The following is a 19,219-nucleotide window of genomic DNA, read 5'->3' as shown; positions in this document are numbered from 1 at the left end:
TCCAGACGTTGAGTATGTACTGAGATAAGTGTTTCTTGTATCAACAAATTAGGTAGTGTATTGGGATCAGTGGCGGAGCTATAATTTTTAATAAGGGAATTCAAAATTTGAAGGACTAAACACATGAACTAACCAAAAGAGGTTCGACATCTACTATATATACATAAAATTTAATTTTAATCATGTATAAATAATAATATTTTCTGCCGAAGGGGGTTCGGATGAACCCCCTAACAGAAGGCTGCCTCCGCCCCTGATCGGGATGTTGAATGATATATCCAAAATCGAGACGCGAAGTATCGAGACGTTAAAGTAATGTATCTGAAATCCTTAAATTTTAAGAGATTTTTATAATTTGAAAAAGAATAAGAATATGATGTAATTAGTTCTTAGCATTATGCATAAAATATACAAATTTTAATTCATCATTTCTTTTTCGAGTCGATATGTCAAGTTTTGTAGTGTATAATACCTAAAGATTCACAGAAGATTTACATGGATACTTACCCAAATGTTTGCCAAATATTTATCGATTATAAGTTACAGAAGTAAATAATTTTATAAAAATTTCAGCATGCTCTGATTTATCTTATTGAAAATAATTTTATTTTGCAATAAACATTCATCAGTAACAACAATTAAGATAAAAAAGAGAATTATAAAGCAAACAACAAAAAAGTTACAAATCCAACTCACGAGCGTAGCAAATTTTGTTTGTCACAACTCACAACTCACAATCCATTGAGGTGTTGTTTTCCTGAAATTCTGCATTAGGACACTTTATCTATCGAACTGTCTTTTACTAGCGATTGATGAAAGCAGCATAACACTTCATCATACGTTTAGCTTCTTCCGATTCAGGTTTATACATCTGAAACGAATGCCCTTCATCAATCTCAACAAACTCCAATTCTCCATTCCACCCACTCTTCTTCACTTCTTCAACAAATCGACCCCCAATTTCTATAGGAATTACATAATCTTTTTTCCCCATACACAACAAAAGTCTCGAACAACCCAGCCCCGATAACGATGGAGCCTTTTCACAAAGCGGATTAATCAATGGACTATCAATTGGGGACAATAAACCAAACTCCAATGTCGGACAAATATTAACCCAAATCTTATAAGCTAAACCTTCTTCATCAATATCGATATCTCGAATTAAAAAATATGGGTATGCACAAATCGATCCAGTAATTTTCACCTCATTATTATTCAAGGTTTCTTTGCCAGCCCTCATAGTCATATGATAAACTATATTGCCACCGGCACTGTCCCCAACTAAAAACACTTTACCAAAATCACAAAAATTCGTTAACCACGAATCTTTATTATTATTATTACTAGACGAATTTTCATCGGCGTGTGATGCAATCCATTGAAGTGCAGTCCAACCATCTTCGTAAATTGTGGGCACTTCGACTTCAGGGGCTAAACGGTAATCTACCGAAACAGCAACGACGTTTAATTCGGAAGCGAAAGAATTGACATAACGGTGAGTCCATGTAAAAAAAGCGGATTCAATGCAAAGTCCGCCGCCGTGGTAATATACTAAGACGGGGAGTTTTTGGCCGGCGGTGGTGTTTTCCGGGAGGTAGAGTCTGGCGGAGACGTGTGGTGAGATGGTGACGTCTTTGGAGAAAGCTCCGGCAGATGGATTTTCCGGCGATGGTGGAACGTAGAAGGAGCCGTGTACGTCGTAGAAACGCTCAACGCGGCCGCTTTTGTATAACCGGAAGTAGTCGTCGACTTGTTTGACTACTACCTTGTCGTCAGAAGCCATTGTAGTAGAGAAACTTTGTTAGGGAGAACTATCTAATGTGAAAGTAATTCATTGAGCTGAATGCTTGGTTGAGTATTTTTTGCGTTACGTCAAATTTTAAAAAGAGAAAAGTAATATTTTTTGTGTTTCATTTCATGTGAGATAGTTTGATTCGATAATAGTTTAAGAAAAAAAAGAAAGACTTTTAAAATTTGTGATCTAAAATAAATGACAGAAATTTGTATGAATATAAATCATTTCATTAAAAGTAAAATAAATATTTTAAAGTTATATTTTTACTTAATATAGAAATGTGTCATTTGCATTAGATTAAAACTTAATTCTGGGTACAAAACTACAAATAGAAAATTGACAAAAAAGTGAAGTTGAATAAGTATGGTGACTAATTGTTTGGTAGCAAAGCGACCGTTTTGAAATTCGTATTATGGATTATAGAATGATAAATTATTTCATAAGACAAATATATAACGTCATGCATGACTATTATTAATGGTGAATTATTAATCTTGTGAGGATAATGTCCTCATCAATATCTAACAATCTCAACCACCTTTGTTATATTCGATATCTGTCGTATCATGTTTATTCATAAATATCAATGAGTAATACCGTGCCGTGAGGATAATGTGTATATTCAAAATATGTTCATATAATCACCTTTCTTTATTAATTCATGGAACTCTAACAGAAAATTTCAGTATAAATTACGTTGCATTGAACTAATTACCAAAGCACTGAGTTTTTTTTTTTTTTAAAAAAATAATACTACTATCCTTTTTGTCGTAGTTAATTTTTAACAGTAAAGAGAAAACAACATGGACCCAACTATAAATAATTAGAGCTAGCTAGTATTGGGGTACAAAGACTCAATGTAAATGATTAAGAAAATGAGCATGATTGCTCATTTGTTTGATGGAAAAATATTTTAAATATAGTACTGTAGTATCCTTTTTATATTTTGAATAAGGATAATGTGATCCAGTTAAGTATTATTTTATACAACATGATTCAATAATTGAACCATTTAAAGATATTCGTCAAATCAAGTTAGGTACATAGTTGATTTGTCGTTTTTGATTGTTGATCCTCACTACTTTTATCGACCAAATAAATGATTCAAAATAATATATCGATAAAGCCAAATATTTCAGTAATATAAGAGTCAAATACTTTAATGTGTAGTGTGACACGAAATTTAAATAGAGGAACTTTCATATATAGCCATTTAAAAATAGCCTAATTACTCCTTATAGCTATAGTTTGATAATTATAATTCATAGCTACATGTCATAGGGAGGAGAGAGGTGAGCGAGACTGGGAGAGAGCGGAGAGAGGAGAGAGAGAGGGGGCAAAGAGTGTGAGAGAGGTGAATTGTATATGTATATCAGTTAGATAATTGTATATTATACATATGTATTTGTATATATGGCAAGCGAGATTGGGAGAGGGAGGAGATAGGCGAGTGAGAGAGGGCAGAAAGTGGGAGAGAGGTGAATTGTATATGTATATCGGTTAGATAATTGTATATTATACATATGTATTTGTATATTCTGGAGAATTATGCATATACAAACGTGACTAATTATACAAACTCGGAGTCAGCCCACGTAATTAATGTATAATGTTAGTCGCGAGTGGTAATTATAGCAAACTATACCTATGATGAGTAATTAAGTAGTATAAATTTGCTTAACCGCATAATTTTTCCATTTAAGTATTATAAGACAAACAAGGTTAAACGGAGGAAACAATTAGTAAATGCTCTAAATAGAAACTAATATAATTTAAGAGAATTTCGAAGCAACAATAAGGATTATTAATTATTCGTACTTCGAGCTATAGCTCTAAGATAGCATGACAAAATATGCTATCACTTATGTTGAATGAAAGAAGTAAAACGTTTAATCAAATCTCGAGATTTCTCAATTTCAAAATCAGCCAACTGAAAGCAATGACCTACATCTTCAATTTCAATGAACTTCAAATTAATCCCCTTTCCAACCAATATTCTTCATTCCCTGAACGAATCGAATCCCAATTTCTCTTGGAATATACTCATCTTTCTCCGCGATACAAATCAATAATCTTGAACAACCTAGCCCAGACACACAAGGAGTCTTCTCAGCAAATGGATTAATCATCGAGCTATTAATATCAGCTTCTGATATAGGTGCAATAGCCTTCCAAATCTTATACGATACCACTTGTTCAATATCCTCAATTGGCATCAACAAGTAAGGAAAAGCAAGAATCGAACCATAAATATTGACATTTTCATTAATACCACCTTCTATTCCCGCTCTCATAGCCATATTGTAAACTATATTACCACCAGCACTGTCTCCAACTATAAACAATTTATCAAAATCACCATTGTTTGTTAACCTTAGGTCTTTGTTGATCGATTTTTCATCATCAACATGGGACGGGATCCATTGAAGTGCAATCCAACAATCTTCATAAATCGTTAGTACGTCATATTCAGGGGCTAGCCTGTACTCTATCGAAATTGCAATTGTGTTTGACTTTGAGTAATATTGGTGGTGTTTTTTGGAAGGTAGAGTCTAGCAGAAACATATGGTGAAATTGTGACATCTTTAGAGGAGACACTAGTTTTTGGATCATCAAGTGATGGGGGTACGAAGGAAAAGCCTATGCTAGCACTTATATTCATCAAAACCTTCAACTCGACCGTCTTTATAGATTCGAAAGAATGGATAAACATCAGCCACCAAATCATTCATGTTGTTGTCATGTGATGAAGCCATATATGTATGGAGAAATTATGTAGACTTTTAAACTATGGAATTAATTTGAAGAAATGGAGTATTACATGCAAGGTGGATGGTTAATTAAGAAGTTGATTTGGATGTAGAAATTGGAATCATACTGCATGTTTATATAATGGAAGTTGGTTGTCTTGTTTTATTTGTTTAAGTGGTGGTTAAAGAACCAGTTGAACCAATAATCAAGATTTGACTTTAACCGTCCAAGACTAATGATTATAAATAAGAAGAAACAATAATATTTTATTTATAAATAGTGTGAGTATAATTTGTTCATCCCTTAGTTCTTCTGTTTGAATTTCTCTGTGATTCATATTTCTCAACCATAGGAGGCTAAATCTTGATCTTTTTTTTTTTGAATATTTCATAAATTTATGGAATTTTTGAAATGTTTCTTAAGGGAATATAATATCTTTTATATAGACATAAACTAAGGTTTAAGATAGAATAGCCTCCAAGAATCTTAACTGGAATCAAATACGTCTGGTATATCTGGGGCTATATCTGTCCACCAGGACTAGAGTCTGGGTTATTATCCCTTTCTGAAAAGGCTTCGTCTTTATCGAGGCTAGGTTGTTCGAGGATTTTGGTGTGTGGGGAAAAGAAGGATGATATTATTCCTTTAGAAATTGGGGTTCGATTTGTGGAAAGGTGTGAAGGAAATCGGATGGAATGGAGAATTGGAGTATCTTGATGTTGACGATGGACATGTATGTCAGATATATAAACCTGAATCCGAGAAAGCTAAACGTATGATAATTTTGTCAATCGCTAGTGTGATTAATAGTACAAGTTCGCTATATATGCGAGCATGTTAGTGGATTATAATTAATTTGTATTGTTTTTTTTTTCTTCAAATCATCTTTTTAGATTTTCGCAATTGCTTTTTTGTCTTGAATTGAAAAAGTAAATCATGTTTTGTTTGTGGCAATAAGAAGACAACTTTGCAGCTTCGAAATGTTTTTAAAATCATTTGGGCATTTTCATGAAAATTTAATTCATAAAGCTCTCCTGATTTAGANGGGGCTAGGTTGTTCGAGGATTTTGGTGTGTGGGGAAAAGAAGGATGATATTATTCCTTTAGAAATTGGGGTTCGATTTGTGGAAAGGTGTGAAGGAAATCGGATGGAATGGAGAATTGGAGTATCTTGATGTTGACGATGGACATGTATATCAGATATATAAACCTGAATTCGAGAAAGCTAAACGTATGATAATTTTGCCAATCGCTAGTGATTAATAGAACTTTTGGATGGAATTTATGAACTCTAGTGTTATAGAAAATTCAATCAAGTCTGCAGATACCTTAGCAAAATAGAATATTACAAATGAGGAATTGAATATTTTAACACATGCTCATGATCTTATAGACTCGATCTCATACAAACAAAGTTCATGTAAACTTCCATTCAATTCGTGGGGAGAGAGATCATAGCCAGAAAATACATTTTATAAATAAAACCACCAAACAATTAATCTGAAAAAACAACACACAGTTATTTCATTGTTACCTGCAGTACTAGCGATGGATGAAATCAGCATAACACTTCATCATACGTTTAGCTTCATCACATTCAGGTTTATACATCTGAAACGAATGTCCACCATCAACCTCAAGATACACCACTTCTCCTTCCCATCCACTCTCCTTCACACCTTCAACAAATCGAACCCCAATCTCTAAAGGAATTATATCATCTTTTTTTCCCATACACACCAAAATCCTTGAACAACCTAGCTCCGATAGAGACTGAGCCTTTTCAGAAAGTGGGTTAATTAATGGACTATCAATTGGGGATAATAGCCCAGACTCTAATGGTACTGGACAAATATAACCCCAAATCTTATTAGCCAAACCTTCTTCATCAATTTCAACATTTGGGAACAAAAAATAAGGATAAGCAAAAATCGATCCAGTAATTTTCATATCATTATTCAAGTTTTCTTTGCCGGCCCTCATAGTCATGTGGTACACTAAATTGCCACCAGCACTGTCTCCGGCTATAAACACTTTACTAAAGTCACAAAAATTCGTTAACCATGAGTCTTTATTGTGAATACAAGACGAATTTTCATTAGCATGTGAAGCGACCCATTGAAGTGCAGTCCAACAATCTTCATAAATTGTAGGCACATCTACTTCTGGGGCTAACCGGTACTCTACGGAAACAGCAACGACGTTTAATTCAGAAGCTAAAGAGTTGACGTAAGCATGCATCTGGTAGAAGAAGGCGGATTGTAAGACAAGTCCGCCCCCGTGGTAATATACTAACACGGGGATTTTTTGGGAATTGGGAATGTTCTCCGGGTGGTAGAGTCTAGCAGAGACGTGGGGTGAGATAGTGACGTCTCTGGAGAATACGCCTTTTGATGGGATTTGTGGCGATGGTGGAACGTAGAAGGAACCGGGCACCTTGTAGAAACGCTCAACACGGCCATTTTTGTAGAGACGATAGTGGTCTTTCACTTCATAAACCACTTGATCATTATTATCGGAGTCCATGGTAGAGAGAAATTTTGTAAAATATGAGAGTGGTGTTATGGTATATTTGATTATTCTCAATATATATTTTGAAGATCGAATATAGATCCAGTCTTACTGTCATTAACCAGATTTAATATTTTTTAAAGATATTATAAAATGAATAAATAAATAATATTTTCTGATCTCTAACAGTTGGTTAGGGAATCTTTTGGGCAACGTTAAGATTTTGGATGAAAAATAAACAATTATAGATGTTGAAAGTAGTTTATGAGAGCTTTGGAAACGTGGAAAAAAAAAAAGAGGAGCCCAAGATGGGGCTTATTTATTTTACAAAAAAGGGTTAAAAATACTCTTAAATTATGAGAAATAAATTTATTTACAGTACCTTTTATTATATTTTGGGATAAAAAATAACTTGTCATTATTTCAAGAGACTACAAATACCCTCAAGAGTTAAACTATCTAAATTTTTAGTGACGTGGAAAGCTACATAAGACTAATCTCTCCACCTAAGCGTTGCTAACTAAAATTCACTACAAAAGAACTAGCCCTTTACGGCGACAAAAGTCGCCACAAAATTCCAAAATATTCCACTAAAGGTTTTGACTGATTTTCTTCATTGTTTTTAAAAAATCACAAATGATATCGACCAAGGAGGAGTTTGGAGATACTATATATTTTATTTTTATGGTATATGTAAATGCATAAAATGTACAATGATGCATATTCTGAGCTTTTGTTACGACTTTTGTCGCCAGTAAAGGTCTAGTCCTACATAGTTTGCCACATCACTAAAAATTTGGAGTGTTAACTCTTGAGGGTATTTATTGTGTCTCTTAAGTAACGGCAAGGGCATTTTTTTTTATCCCAAAGGGTATAAATAGTCTATTTCACAGAGTCGAAGGATAATTTTTGAGCAACTTTCACATATAGTAAACATAAAAATCATATTTGTATATTATAGCTATAGTTTGCATAATTGCGCTCCATAACAAATTTTATTTTTGCTATGGAGCTTTTGATTTGTATAATTCGCTAGATAAATCCAATTTTATACAAATTGTTCAGTTTTGTATAAATTCATTTATACATTGTAATTTGTATAATAAGATCTATATTTGTATAATTATAAGTGTATAGGACGAAAATATATGTATTTGTATACACGCTTTTCTCTCGCTTTATACAAACACAAATGCATTTTATACATTTGTATAACGAATGGGTAATTGTATACCGAAAATGACCAATTGTATACCGAATCAAATGGCAAAAAAATGAGATGTTTGTTGCGAATTACAAATAAAATAAACTATAACTATAGCATTTAATTTGAATTAATAATTTGCTATTCCATACAATTTTTCCTAATTTTAATCCTTTTCCATTTATTTTAATTTGAAATTTTTCAGTGAAACCCTTTTTACACCCTCTTAATAGGAGCAAAAGTACAATTCGACTTTCACCATAAAATTACATTATATTATATATTTACAGTGGCGGAGCCAGGATGTTCGCTAAGGGGGTTCGAAGTATAAAGTAATAAATACGTGAGATGGGAAAGAAAAATATTAATCTTAACTCGCTAAATTTAACTTGTCTTGTTATGCCGCGTTTAGGTTCTTCTTACTTTTTACCCTATTCCATCGAGTTTTTTTTTTTCAAATTCTTGTGCTATTTTTTTCTTTAAGTTTTGTCATGTTTTATTTTATATTGATTTTTTTTATTAAAAAAATTCTGAGTTAGTGCCCTTTCAATCATATGTTACTATAAAAATCACTAAGATTTTTTAAAGGGGTAAAAATTGACATATTTAGAAAATAAATAAATGACAACATCTTTTTTCAGTTCAATTAATTCAATTTACTAGATTAGTCATTTGTCAAAAAACAAATGATCAATAAATCAAATAAGATTAGTTTAATTTTCATCACCTTAGAATAAAGTTGAAAAAAATACAATGAAATTAAAGAAAGAAAATTAAATTAAATAGATTTTGTTTAAAAAACTATTCACAATTTTAATATTTCTTCGTTCGGTTAAATTTAATTTACTTTATTATATATAAATATTTTTTCTAACTCAATTTAAAATTTAATAAAAATTTATCGTTTCTTCAACTTAGTACACATAAAGATACTATGTAGAAACAAAATGAAAAATATAAATAAGAAGAATCTAAAAGAAAAATTTACAAAGAATGTGGCTAATAAATTTAAACAAAGACAAATTGGAAAAAAAAAATAGCATAAAAAGGAAATAATGAAAGATAAAAAGTATAAAGCTTCACATTGAACCAATGAGGCATTTTCATTTGTTTGGGAATCTGGGCCCAAAACTTCTCAGCCCTTTTAAAGCATAAAAAAAAGATGAAAAACACTAATACGCCTGATGAGATTCGAACTCAGCCCTTCCAGGCGGAACTTGAACCCCTTGACAATTACGATATCCTTCTCTTTAGTGTTGAAGGGGTTCATTTTAATTAATATACCCATAAAATCAAAATTTGACCTTATATATATAGTGTAATTTTTCCGCGAGAGAGTTTGGGTCCCTCGATTCAACGTAGCTCCGCCCCTATATATATATAACATTTGAATATCCTTAAACACAATAGAAAGTAGTAGCTTAGTGGTCAAAGTTATAATATTACTTTGTACCACACTACTGTCATAGAAAAGCCTTTGATGCATAACTTCCACAACTTTGTCATAGAAAAGTCTTTGCTACATAACTTTCGTTAGTGGCTAAGTTAGAATTTTCAGTAAGAGAGTTAAAAATTTGAAGAAATAGATATATGAATTAGTCGAAGGGGGTTCAACATCTACTATATATAACTTAAAAATATATTTTAACCATGTATAAATAATATAATTTTCCATTAAAAGGGGTTCGGATGAACCCCTAACTATAAGGTGGCTCCGCCACTAACTTCCGCAACTCATTTAATATATGGAGGAAATTCTTTGGGTTCACTTGTATTATGTAAAGGGCAGAACTTTATGGGAGGCCAATACAAAACAAGCATCTTGGCATATCAAGAAAATTTTCAAAGCTACGGAGTACATGGAAGCTGCTGGTTACACAAAAGATCAATTCCAAAGATTGCACTATTTCTCTATAAAAAAAAAAAGATGTACCAATTGGTGCAAGGGGTGTTTCCAAAAGTAGGATGAAAGAAATTAGTTTGCAATACCCCTTCTGCCTCGAAATGGTTGTTCATTATGATGTTGGTTGCTCATGGAAGGTTGTACACGAAGGATAAGATGATTCACTGGGGAATAAGTGTTAATCTGGTATATATGCCCTTTGTGTAAATCAGAGAATGAGTCGATCTCACACCTTTTCTTTCAGTGCTCTGTTTCAGCATCAATGTGGAACAAGCTACTACAATGGCTAGGACAGAGACGACTAGCAAAAGCATGGGAAGAAGAACTTACACTGGCAGTGAATCATCATAATGGGAATAGTGCTGCATCAACAATTTATAGAACGAAAAAGGGCCAAAAATACCTCTGTACTATTTAAAAAGGTTTAAAAATACCCCTCAATCAACCTTTTTGGTTCAATATTACCGTTTAAACTAACAACCTTCTAGTTTTGAATTAATATATTTAATGATTATTACATGGCGTCTTTCTATTGGATAAAGTTAATTTCCGACCCACCAAACTTTCTCCTACCCACTTGACCCAAACCCAACTAAAAGATGAGAAACTTACATAAATATACTATATTAAGAAAATATTTACCATTTATAGCAATAACATTTTTTTTTCCACTTGATCACTTTTAATGCATACATATTACAAAAAACAATTTATTATTCACATATAATACAAGTTTTGTTGATGGTTAATACATTTATCACACATTTTAACACACTTATAATACAATGTGTCAATTTCTTACCAAACAAGCATAGTATATTTTAAAAAAACAGTTTTATAACACATATATATTGCATACATAATTCACTTTTAATACATATTGTAGATTTAACATAGTATTGCTATAAATGGTAATAAATAAAAAGTATCGCTAAAATCGGTAATTATTTATTAAAAGCTATCAATCCAAGTAATTTTTCCTTAAAAAGATCCATCTAAAATTTTTAAAAAATTGAATCTCTTCTCCCCTGAACCTAATTTCTATGTGGCAACTTTTCCTGTATATCTTAATTCTTCATCATAAGCTTCTCTTTTCTTGATTCTATGGTTTATCGATTAGGTTTGTCAATGTGGTTGTTTAAAGATTTAATCTTTTTTGTTTCATGAACATACATTTCGTTGTTGGTGTTTGTTAATCTGATGAAATTCATGTTAATTGTTTGTTATCGATGAATTTATTTACATGGGTCATCGTTAATTTCTACTCTAAATAAGCTTAAATCTGAGCATCTTCTTTGTCGCCGAAAGCCGAAAACTTGACTGAATCCTTCATCGTGAGCTTCTGTTTAACTGATTCTGTAGTTTATGGATTTAGATTGTTAATGTGCTTGTTCAAAATTTAATCCTTTTTGTTTCATGAACATACATTCCGTTGTTGGTGTTTGTTAATCTGTGAAATTCATGTTAATTGGTTTAGAAGGAGAAGAAATGATATCTTTTTTATTTGTGATGGATTTTTTAATTGGGCCTGGGGCAAGAAATGTCAATATGGGTCGGGTGGGTAGGAGAAAATTTGGTAGATTGGAATTTAACTTTATCCAATAGAAAGACACCACGAAATAATTATTAAATATAATAATTAAAAAATATAAGATTGTTAGTTTAAAGGGTAATATTGAACCAAAATGGTTGACTGAGAGGTATTTTTAAACCTTTTCAAATAGTATAGGGATATTTTTGGTCTTTTTCCGTTTATAAAATGACCTTAACAGGTTGCATCTATTACATGTGGTAAGAGAGGAACAAAATGTTTTTCAAGGCAAAAAAAGAAAAATATCTTGTAATTTGATTTTTTTTCTTACTTTTAAAATAATAAATTCATAAATTTGATACCTTAGCAAAATAGAGTATTAGAGATGAGGAATTGAATATTTTCACACTTCCCATGGGACCTTACAAACATGATCTTACACAAACAGAATTATATTCCTTCGGTAAGAAAAAAACAAGAATTATTTAGAAATGATCCATTTAAGGTGCTAGGCTATTATTTTGTGTTATATTTCTGCGAGCCGTCATTGGCTGCAAAGTAGAAAATAATTCTTGTAAACTTCCATTCATTTTCGTGGGAAGTGACGATCATAGACAGAAAATAAATACGTTTATTTATTAATAAAGCCAAACAATTCTTATGAAACAAAACACAAATTAATCTTAATACCAATACAATTGCTCTGAAAAAACAACACAAAGCAGTAGTATGTTATTTTATTGTTGCCACGCACTAGCGATGAATGAAATCAGCATAACACTTCATCATACGTTTAGCTTCATCACATTCAGGTTTATACATCTGAAAGGCATGTCCGTCATCAAACTCAAGATACACCACTTCTCCATTCCATCCGCTCTCCTTCACACCTTCAACAAATCGAACCCCAATTCCTAAAGGAATTAAATCATCTTCTTTTCCCATACACACCAAAATCCTCGAACAACCTAGCCCCGATAAAGATGGGGCCTTTTTAGAAAGCGGATTAATTAATGGACTATCCTTTGGGGATAGTAGCCCAGACTCTAATGGTGGACAAATATATCCCCAAATCTTATTAGCCAAACCTTCTTCATCAATTTCAACATTTGGGAAAAAAAAATAAGGATAAGCAAAAATCGATCCAGTAATTTTCAAATCATTATTCAAGTTTTCTTTGCCGGCCCTCATAGTCATGTGATACACTAAATTGCCACCAGCACTATCTCCGGCTATAAACACTTTACCAAAATCACAAAAATTTGTTAACCATGAGTCTTTATTGTACGAATTTTCATTAGCATGTGAAGCGACCCATTGAAGTGCAGTCCAACAATCTTCGTAAACTGTAGGCACATCTACTTCTGGGGCTAACCGGTACTCTACAGAAACCGCAACCATTTTCAACTCAGAAGCTAAAGAATTGACGTAATTGTGATGCAAATTGAAGAAGGCGGAGTCTATGACAAGTCCGCCCCCGTGGTAATATACTAACACGGGGATTTTTTGGGAATTAGGAATGTTCTCCGGAAGATAGAGTCTAGCAGAAACATGGGGTGAGATAGTAACGTCTTTAGAAAATACGCCGTTTGATGGGTGTTGTGGTGATGGTGGAACATAGAATAAGCCGTGCATGTCATAGAAACGCTCAACGCGGCCGCTTTTGTAGAGCCGGTAGAAGTTTTCCACTTCATGAACTACTTGATCATTATCATCGGAGGCCATGGTAGAGAGAAATTATGTGAATGGTACTGTTGTGGTATGTATATAGGATTATTCTCGATAGATATTTTGAAGATTGGTGGAATTGTAGATAGAAATCTAGATCATGTTCTTATTATTAATAAATAAATAAAGATATGGTGTTATCTCTAGAAATTTGTGGAGTTATGTTTACGCATCATTTTTCAACACTTGCCTTCCTTTTCTTTTACTTTTGGGTATGTTCGGTAGGCGTTTGACCATTTTGTATTTGTGAAAATAAAAAATGATATTTCCTCTATCCTAATTTATATGATACTTTTTATTTTTTTGAGAGTTAAATAATTTAATTTTAATTGAAAATTTGCGTGTGAAATCTTCAATTTTCTTGAAATGAAATTTATATATTTGTAAACTACGTAAAAAGTACTATAAGTCACAATAATTAAAAAATATATGAAAAATTTACAATTTCAGATAGATTTGTTTGAATTTCGAAATCCGAAAAATATCACAAGACGGAGGGAGTGGTAGTTTTTTATTTTTGAAGTAGAAAATAATGTTTTTAATTTGGAGTTGGGAAATATATATTCCAGGACTTTGGTCCAGCGCACAGTTGCTTGTCGTTTGCATACCAAATATGGGACCAAGTTCTTTGGTGGTCAAGCATTCTTTGATCTTTAGATAAGGTGTCATTGGTTGGCTCGAGATTGATGGTAAGGTTTAAGGTGTAATAATTTCATAATGAAATGCAAAGTCATTTTATTTCGCGTTTGGTTGGAAGTATTAGGCAGTCTTAAAATATTTATCCCACTATTTATGTCTTAGTAATGGAATAAGTTAAATCACATACATGGTGGAATAACTTATTTCAGGATAACTATCTCAAGATAATTACCCGAAATAACTTGTTTCTAACCAAACGATCCCTTATTAATTATATTGGGTAAAAGAATCAAAACGCTTGATCAAATTTTGTGATTTCTCAATTTCAGGACTAGCTGAAAGCAATGACCTTCACCTTCAACTTCAATGAACTTCAAATCTCCTTTTCAACCACTTTTCTTTACACCTTCAACGAATTGAATCCAAACTTCTTTTGAAATATATTCATCATTCTCCGCAAAACACAACATCCTAGAACAACCCAATTGAGACAAACAGGGAGCCTTCTCAGCAAGTGGATTAATCATTGGACTATGAAGCTCAACTTTTGATGGTGAGCTAATAATAATTCAATCCTTGTACGATACACCTTGTTCAATGTTCTCAAGTGGGATCAAAAAGTAAGGACACACCAGAATCAAACTATTAATATAATAGTCTTAGCCGCCCCCCCTCCCCCCCTCCGCTTGTACTTGTCCGTGAGGTTATTTTATCTTTTAATCTACACACTCTTTTTAGTGGTATAAATTTGATTAAAAAAATTAATTATATAAATAACGTTTGACTTGACCATCCTTATAGATCTATACAAAACCATCCATTTCAGCGACAACCTCAATATTGTTGTTGTTATTGGAATTGGCCATGGAATAGTTAGAGGATGGGATATTGTAAGAAAGTTAATTTGGGTATATCTAGAAATTTGGAAGGAAGTTTGATATATATATATATAATGGGATTCGTTGTCTTTTTTCTCAGTAATTGATTTACATAGGTGGATCAACGATATTAAGAGGATGTGTGCACTATTATAAAAAAACACTACTTTTAATAGGTTAGTTTGAATAATCATTTGAATCCTCAACAACTTCTAGAAATTAGACATCAAAAGAAAAGTCAGAGAAAGGAGAAAAAAGTAATTGCTCGTAAATTTAAAATAAATGATACTTAAAAATTATATACATTATTTGTTGCCAACGCACTCCTGAAAGTATAGCTTTTCAAAATAGGTTTGAATTATACACATTATTAAAGTAAGGAAGTTTTTCCAATATCAAAGTAAAACGTAAAAAAGATTCACATTTTTTTGTTTCTCAACCAAATAAATTAGATAAATTCTTCTTAACATTTTTCTTTAAGAAATTGAAACTATTATAGAGATGCTTTTAATTTTTTTTTAAATAAAAAGGACAGTACTGTGTATATACTGATTATCTGGCTGCCTGGTCATCACGTGTATGAGGTAGTATATGGCCAAAATATTGATTAGTCATTTGTAGTCAAATGAGGGAACTACATAAAGACCAAAATATATTTTACTTGTTCGCTTACAAATTAAAGTTGGTGGTAAAAGGAATGCATTTGCCTTCCATGTTTGATGATCATAGTGTGGAATCACATAAATTGGAACAAAAAAAGTATTAATCGGGAGATCATATAGTAACGTATATCATTGAAGAAAGTGTTGGCAGATAATTTTTCCGTCAATATCAATAGGTAGTGGTGAATCCAATATTTTTATTAAGATTTAGAGGACGCAAAAAATAAAAATACAATATTTAGGATTTAAATTTGAAATCTCAAGATCAATTATGAATTCTTAAACCACTGAGTGAATCGCTAGTGTTTTATTAAGGAGATTCAAGATTTATCTATCTATCTATCTATCTTTTTATCTATATATATATCTCTATATATATAGAAAGAAAAATGATTACCTTATATATACAATATAATTTTTATAGAAAAAATTTAAGCGGAGAACGGGGAAGGAGGCAGTGTACGTCGATCGTTAGAAATGCTCAATACAACTGGTTTTGAAGTACAAGCTTTCAATTATTGTTCATTTGTGTATTTTTTGTAAGGCCAATTTGAAAAGAAAACAAATTGTCTCAAACTCCATCATTTTAGTCAAATAAAATTAGGATTTTTGTAAAATAATGAAATACCAAAAAAAATTACACTCTCCTATATTTTATGTCTTTCAAATATTAGTTTCGAATATGTAAACAACTGATTAAATTATATTAAATATTATGCTTTTTTTTATTATATATTCATTTTTGCATAGCTTTTACTCATACTTTCTAACTTTAAAACAATCAACGGAATCTCATCATGATAAAAATAAATATAAAGAGAACTAATGAAGCAACAAGTTGGATATTGCTATAGTAGTGTACCATATATCTAATGTAGTACTATTAATTTAAATCAATTAAAGTTGGATGAAAGCAGCAAAACGCTTGATCAATTCTTGAGATTTCTCAGTTTCAGGATTAGCTAGTTGAAAGCAATGACCTTCACCTTCAACTTCAATCAACTCCAAATCCCCTTTCCAACCGCTTTTCTTTACACCTTTAACGAATCGAATCCCAACTTCTTTTGAAATAAATTCATCTTTCTCCGTAAAACACAACAACATCCTAGAACAACCCAACTGAGACAAATTAGGAGCATTCTCAGCAAGTGGATTAATCAATGGACTATGAAGACCAGCTTCTGATGGTGAGCTAATAATAATCCAATTCTTGTACGATGCACTTTCTTCAATATTCTCAATTGGAACCACAAAGTAAGGACAAACAAAAATCGAACCATTAATAGTTACCTTTTCATTAATACCACCTTCTCTTCCTGCTCTCATCGTCATATGATAAACTATATTCCCACCAGCACTATCTCCAATTATAGACAATCTACTAAAATCTCCGTAGTTTTTAATCCACGGGTTTTCGTTACCACTAGTGAATTTTTTTTCACTAGCATGTGACGCGACCCATTGAAGTGCAGTCCAAGAATCTTCGTATATTGTGGTCACATCATGTTCAGGGGCTAAACGATAATCTACTGAAATCGCGATTGAATTGGATTCAGAAACCAAGACATTGAGATAATTATGGTACGACTTAAAAAAAGCGGATCCAAGAACTAGTGCACCACCATGGTAATACACTATAATGGGAAGTTTTTGGGTAGAATTGTTTGTGTTTTTTGGAAGGTAAAGTCTAGCAGAAACATGTGGTGAAATTATAACATCTTTAGAGGAGACATTATTTTGTGGATCATCAAGTGATGGAGGCACGTAAGTTGATAAGTTACTTTTTTGATAAATATATCGTTCGACTCGACCATCCTTATAGATTCTATAGAAACCATCCACTTCAGCGACAACCTCATTGTTGGTATCATTGGAATTGGCCATGGAATGTATAGTTAGATGATGGGGTATTTATTGTAAGAAAGTTGATTTGGGTATAGAAATTTGGAAGACAAGTTTGATTTATATAATGGGATTTACATAGCAGCATCAAGAGTATTAAGAGGATGTGTGCAAATGAAAAAGCACTACTTTGGATATTAAGAGGATGTGTGGTGCATATGAAAAAGCATGCTTTTCAAAAGAAGTTTAAATTATACTCTATCCATTCCTTTTTAATTGTCAAAAATTAATTTAACTAATTTTCAAAAGTTCAATTAGATTATATTAATTTGATGTTTTAAATAAAACAAATTAGATATTCAAAAATTATACGAAAACTACTATAAATTGTAATTTTTTACATACCAATATGATGAAAAAACACATCATAAAATATTAGTTAAAGTTCTTATCGTTTGAATTTAAAAAAAGAAACCATAACAATTAAAAGTTGACGGAGGGAGTATACATAATTAAAGTAAGGAATTTTTCCAATATCAAAGTAAAATGGGTAAAAAAAGATTCACATTTTTTTGTTTCTCAACTAAATAAATTAGATAAATTCTTCTTTAAGAAAATTGAAACTATTAATACAGATACTTTTTATTTTTGTAAAATAAAAAGGATAGTACTGTATATACCGCTCAGCTGGCTGCCTGGTCATCACGTGCATGAGATAGTATATGGTCAAAATATTGATTAGTCATTAGTAGTCATAAAGACCAAAATATATTTTACTTCTTGGCATACAAATTAAAGTTGGTGGCAAAAGGAATGCATTTGTCTTCCATGTTTGATAATCATAGCCATCATGCGGAGGCAAAGCCAGAATTTAATATTTGTGAGTTCTAAATTTTAAAACAGAACAATATATTAGTCTAAAATCGTTAAAATTACAACCAAATATATATATAACCACAAACATATAAGCATATCATTAAAATTTCACTCGATAAGTTGTTATGTTTTGAAAACAAAAATGATGCATCATTTAGTACACTTTCAAATACTTCATTTATTAATATGAAGATTTGAGTTATTTATTTCAAAATTTTAAAATATTATTTGGTAAAAGATAGATAATTGTTATATTTTAGTATAAATTTTGAAGATTTTTTTCTATAATCTCAATATCATTTTAAGTAAAATTAAAATTATTAAATTCACCATTAATATTTTTGGGACCTAAATGGAAGGTTTTACTTGCTTCACCCTTGAGTCACCCTTGCCTTGAAAGTTAAAGTTCCGAGAAACAAACAATAACTTAATTAATATAATCAATTATTAATACGTGGAACAGTCTTAAAATCAAAGATTAAAAATCAGATCTTTGAATAAATTGTTATACAATGTAAAGACAAATTAAAAAAGAGAAAAGGGAGAGCCGAGGAGGACCTGAGAAGAGTAAATAGTACTTACCGGGGTAGAGGTCTACACTTTGACAACAAGCAGTAGCAATGAAGTAGGTAGTAAATATTAGAACCCTAACTTTAAAAATAAAATAAAATTTCGGTTTAACATTTTATTGAATGCTTCAAAAGAAATCAATATAGTGAGATGTTGTTTTAGAGTATGACACTATATTTTGGTTACTTACAATTTTCTTTGAGATTAATAGTTAGATGTTGTTTTGGAGTATGACACTACTTTTTTATTATTTTCAATTATCAATTTTCTGTTTTATTATTTAAAAAAGAATTTATAAAAATCTATATAGGAAAAATTGAATTAAA

At 31.5% G+C, this 19,219-nt stretch overlaps 4 protein-coding genes and 1 pseudogene across 4 annotated transcripts; all 5 read right to left on the bottom strand.

Moving 5' to 3' along the window:
- Positions 1 to 531: 531 nt before the first annotated feature.
- Positions 532 to 1,859, bottom strand: LOC125870877 (tabersonine synthase-like). The gene has a single exon (XM_049551426.1). The coding sequence runs from the start codon at positions 1,784 to 1,786 to the stop codon at positions 803 to 805; it is 984 nt and encodes a 327-aa protein (XP_049407383.1). The 5' UTR covers positions 1,787 to 1,859; the 3' UTR covers positions 532 to 802.
- Positions 1,860 to 3,490: 1,631 nt separating this feature from the next.
- LOC125871324 (2-hydroxyisoflavanone dehydratase-like) lies at positions 3,491 to 4,770 on the bottom strand (annotated as a pseudogene).
- A 1,302-nt stretch (positions 4,771 to 6,072) lies between these two features.
- Positions 6,073 to 7,171, bottom strand: LOC125871489 (2-hydroxyisoflavanone dehydratase-like). The gene has a single exon (XM_049552091.1). The coding sequence runs from the start codon at positions 7,073 to 7,075 to the stop codon at positions 6,092 to 6,094; it is 984 nt and encodes a 327-aa protein (XP_049408048.1). The 5' UTR covers positions 7,076 to 7,171; the 3' UTR covers positions 6,073 to 6,091.
- A 5,245-nt stretch (positions 7,172 to 12,416) lies between these two features.
- On the bottom strand, positions 12,417 to 13,595 carry LOC125871490 (2-hydroxyisoflavanone dehydratase-like). Its single transcript, XM_049552092.1, has one exon. The coding sequence runs from the start codon at positions 13,421 to 13,423 to the stop codon at positions 12,452 to 12,454; it is 972 nt and encodes a 323-aa protein (XP_049408049.1). The 5' UTR covers positions 13,424 to 13,595; the 3' UTR covers positions 12,417 to 12,451.
- Positions 13,596 to 16,347: 2,752 nt separating this feature from the next.
- On the bottom strand, positions 16,348 to 17,523 carry LOC125871486 (2-hydroxyisoflavanone dehydratase-like). The gene has a single exon (XM_049552089.1). The coding sequence runs from the start codon at positions 17,487 to 17,489 to the stop codon at positions 16,503 to 16,505; it is 987 nt and encodes a 328-aa protein (XP_049408046.1). The 5' UTR covers positions 17,490 to 17,523; the 3' UTR covers positions 16,348 to 16,502.
- Between the last annotated feature and the right edge of the window lie 1,696 nt (positions 17,524 to 19,219).

This window comes from Solanum stenotomum, chromosome 7, assembly GCF_019186545.1.
Source record: "Solanum stenotomum isolate F172 chromosome 7, ASM1918654v1, whole genome shotgun sequence".
Lineage (NCBI taxonomy): Eukaryota > Viridiplantae > Streptophyta > Magnoliopsida > Solanales > Solanaceae > Solanum > Solanum stenotomum.
Note: the sequence above shows the minus strand (reverse complement) of the source record. Positions and strands in the feature narration are given on the sequence as shown.

What these genes read in the sequence shown, in the direction of transcription:
- LOC125870877 (XM_049551426.1), bottom strand. Translation starts at nt 1,786, where the DNA reads ATGGCTTCTGACGACAAGGTAGTAGTCAAACAAGTCGACGACTACTTC.
- LOC125871489 (XM_049552091.1), bottom strand. Translation starts at nt 7,075, where the DNA reads ATGGACTCCGATAATAATGATCAAGTGGTTTATGAAGTGAAAGACCAC.
- LOC125871490 (XM_049552092.1), bottom strand. Translation starts at nt 13,423, where the DNA reads ATGGCCTCCGATGATAATGATCAAGTAGTTCATGAAGTGGAAAACTTC.
- LOC125871486 (XM_049552089.1), bottom strand. Translation starts at nt 17,489, where the DNA reads ATGGCCAATTCCAATGATACCAACAATGAGGTTGTCGCTGAAGTGGAT.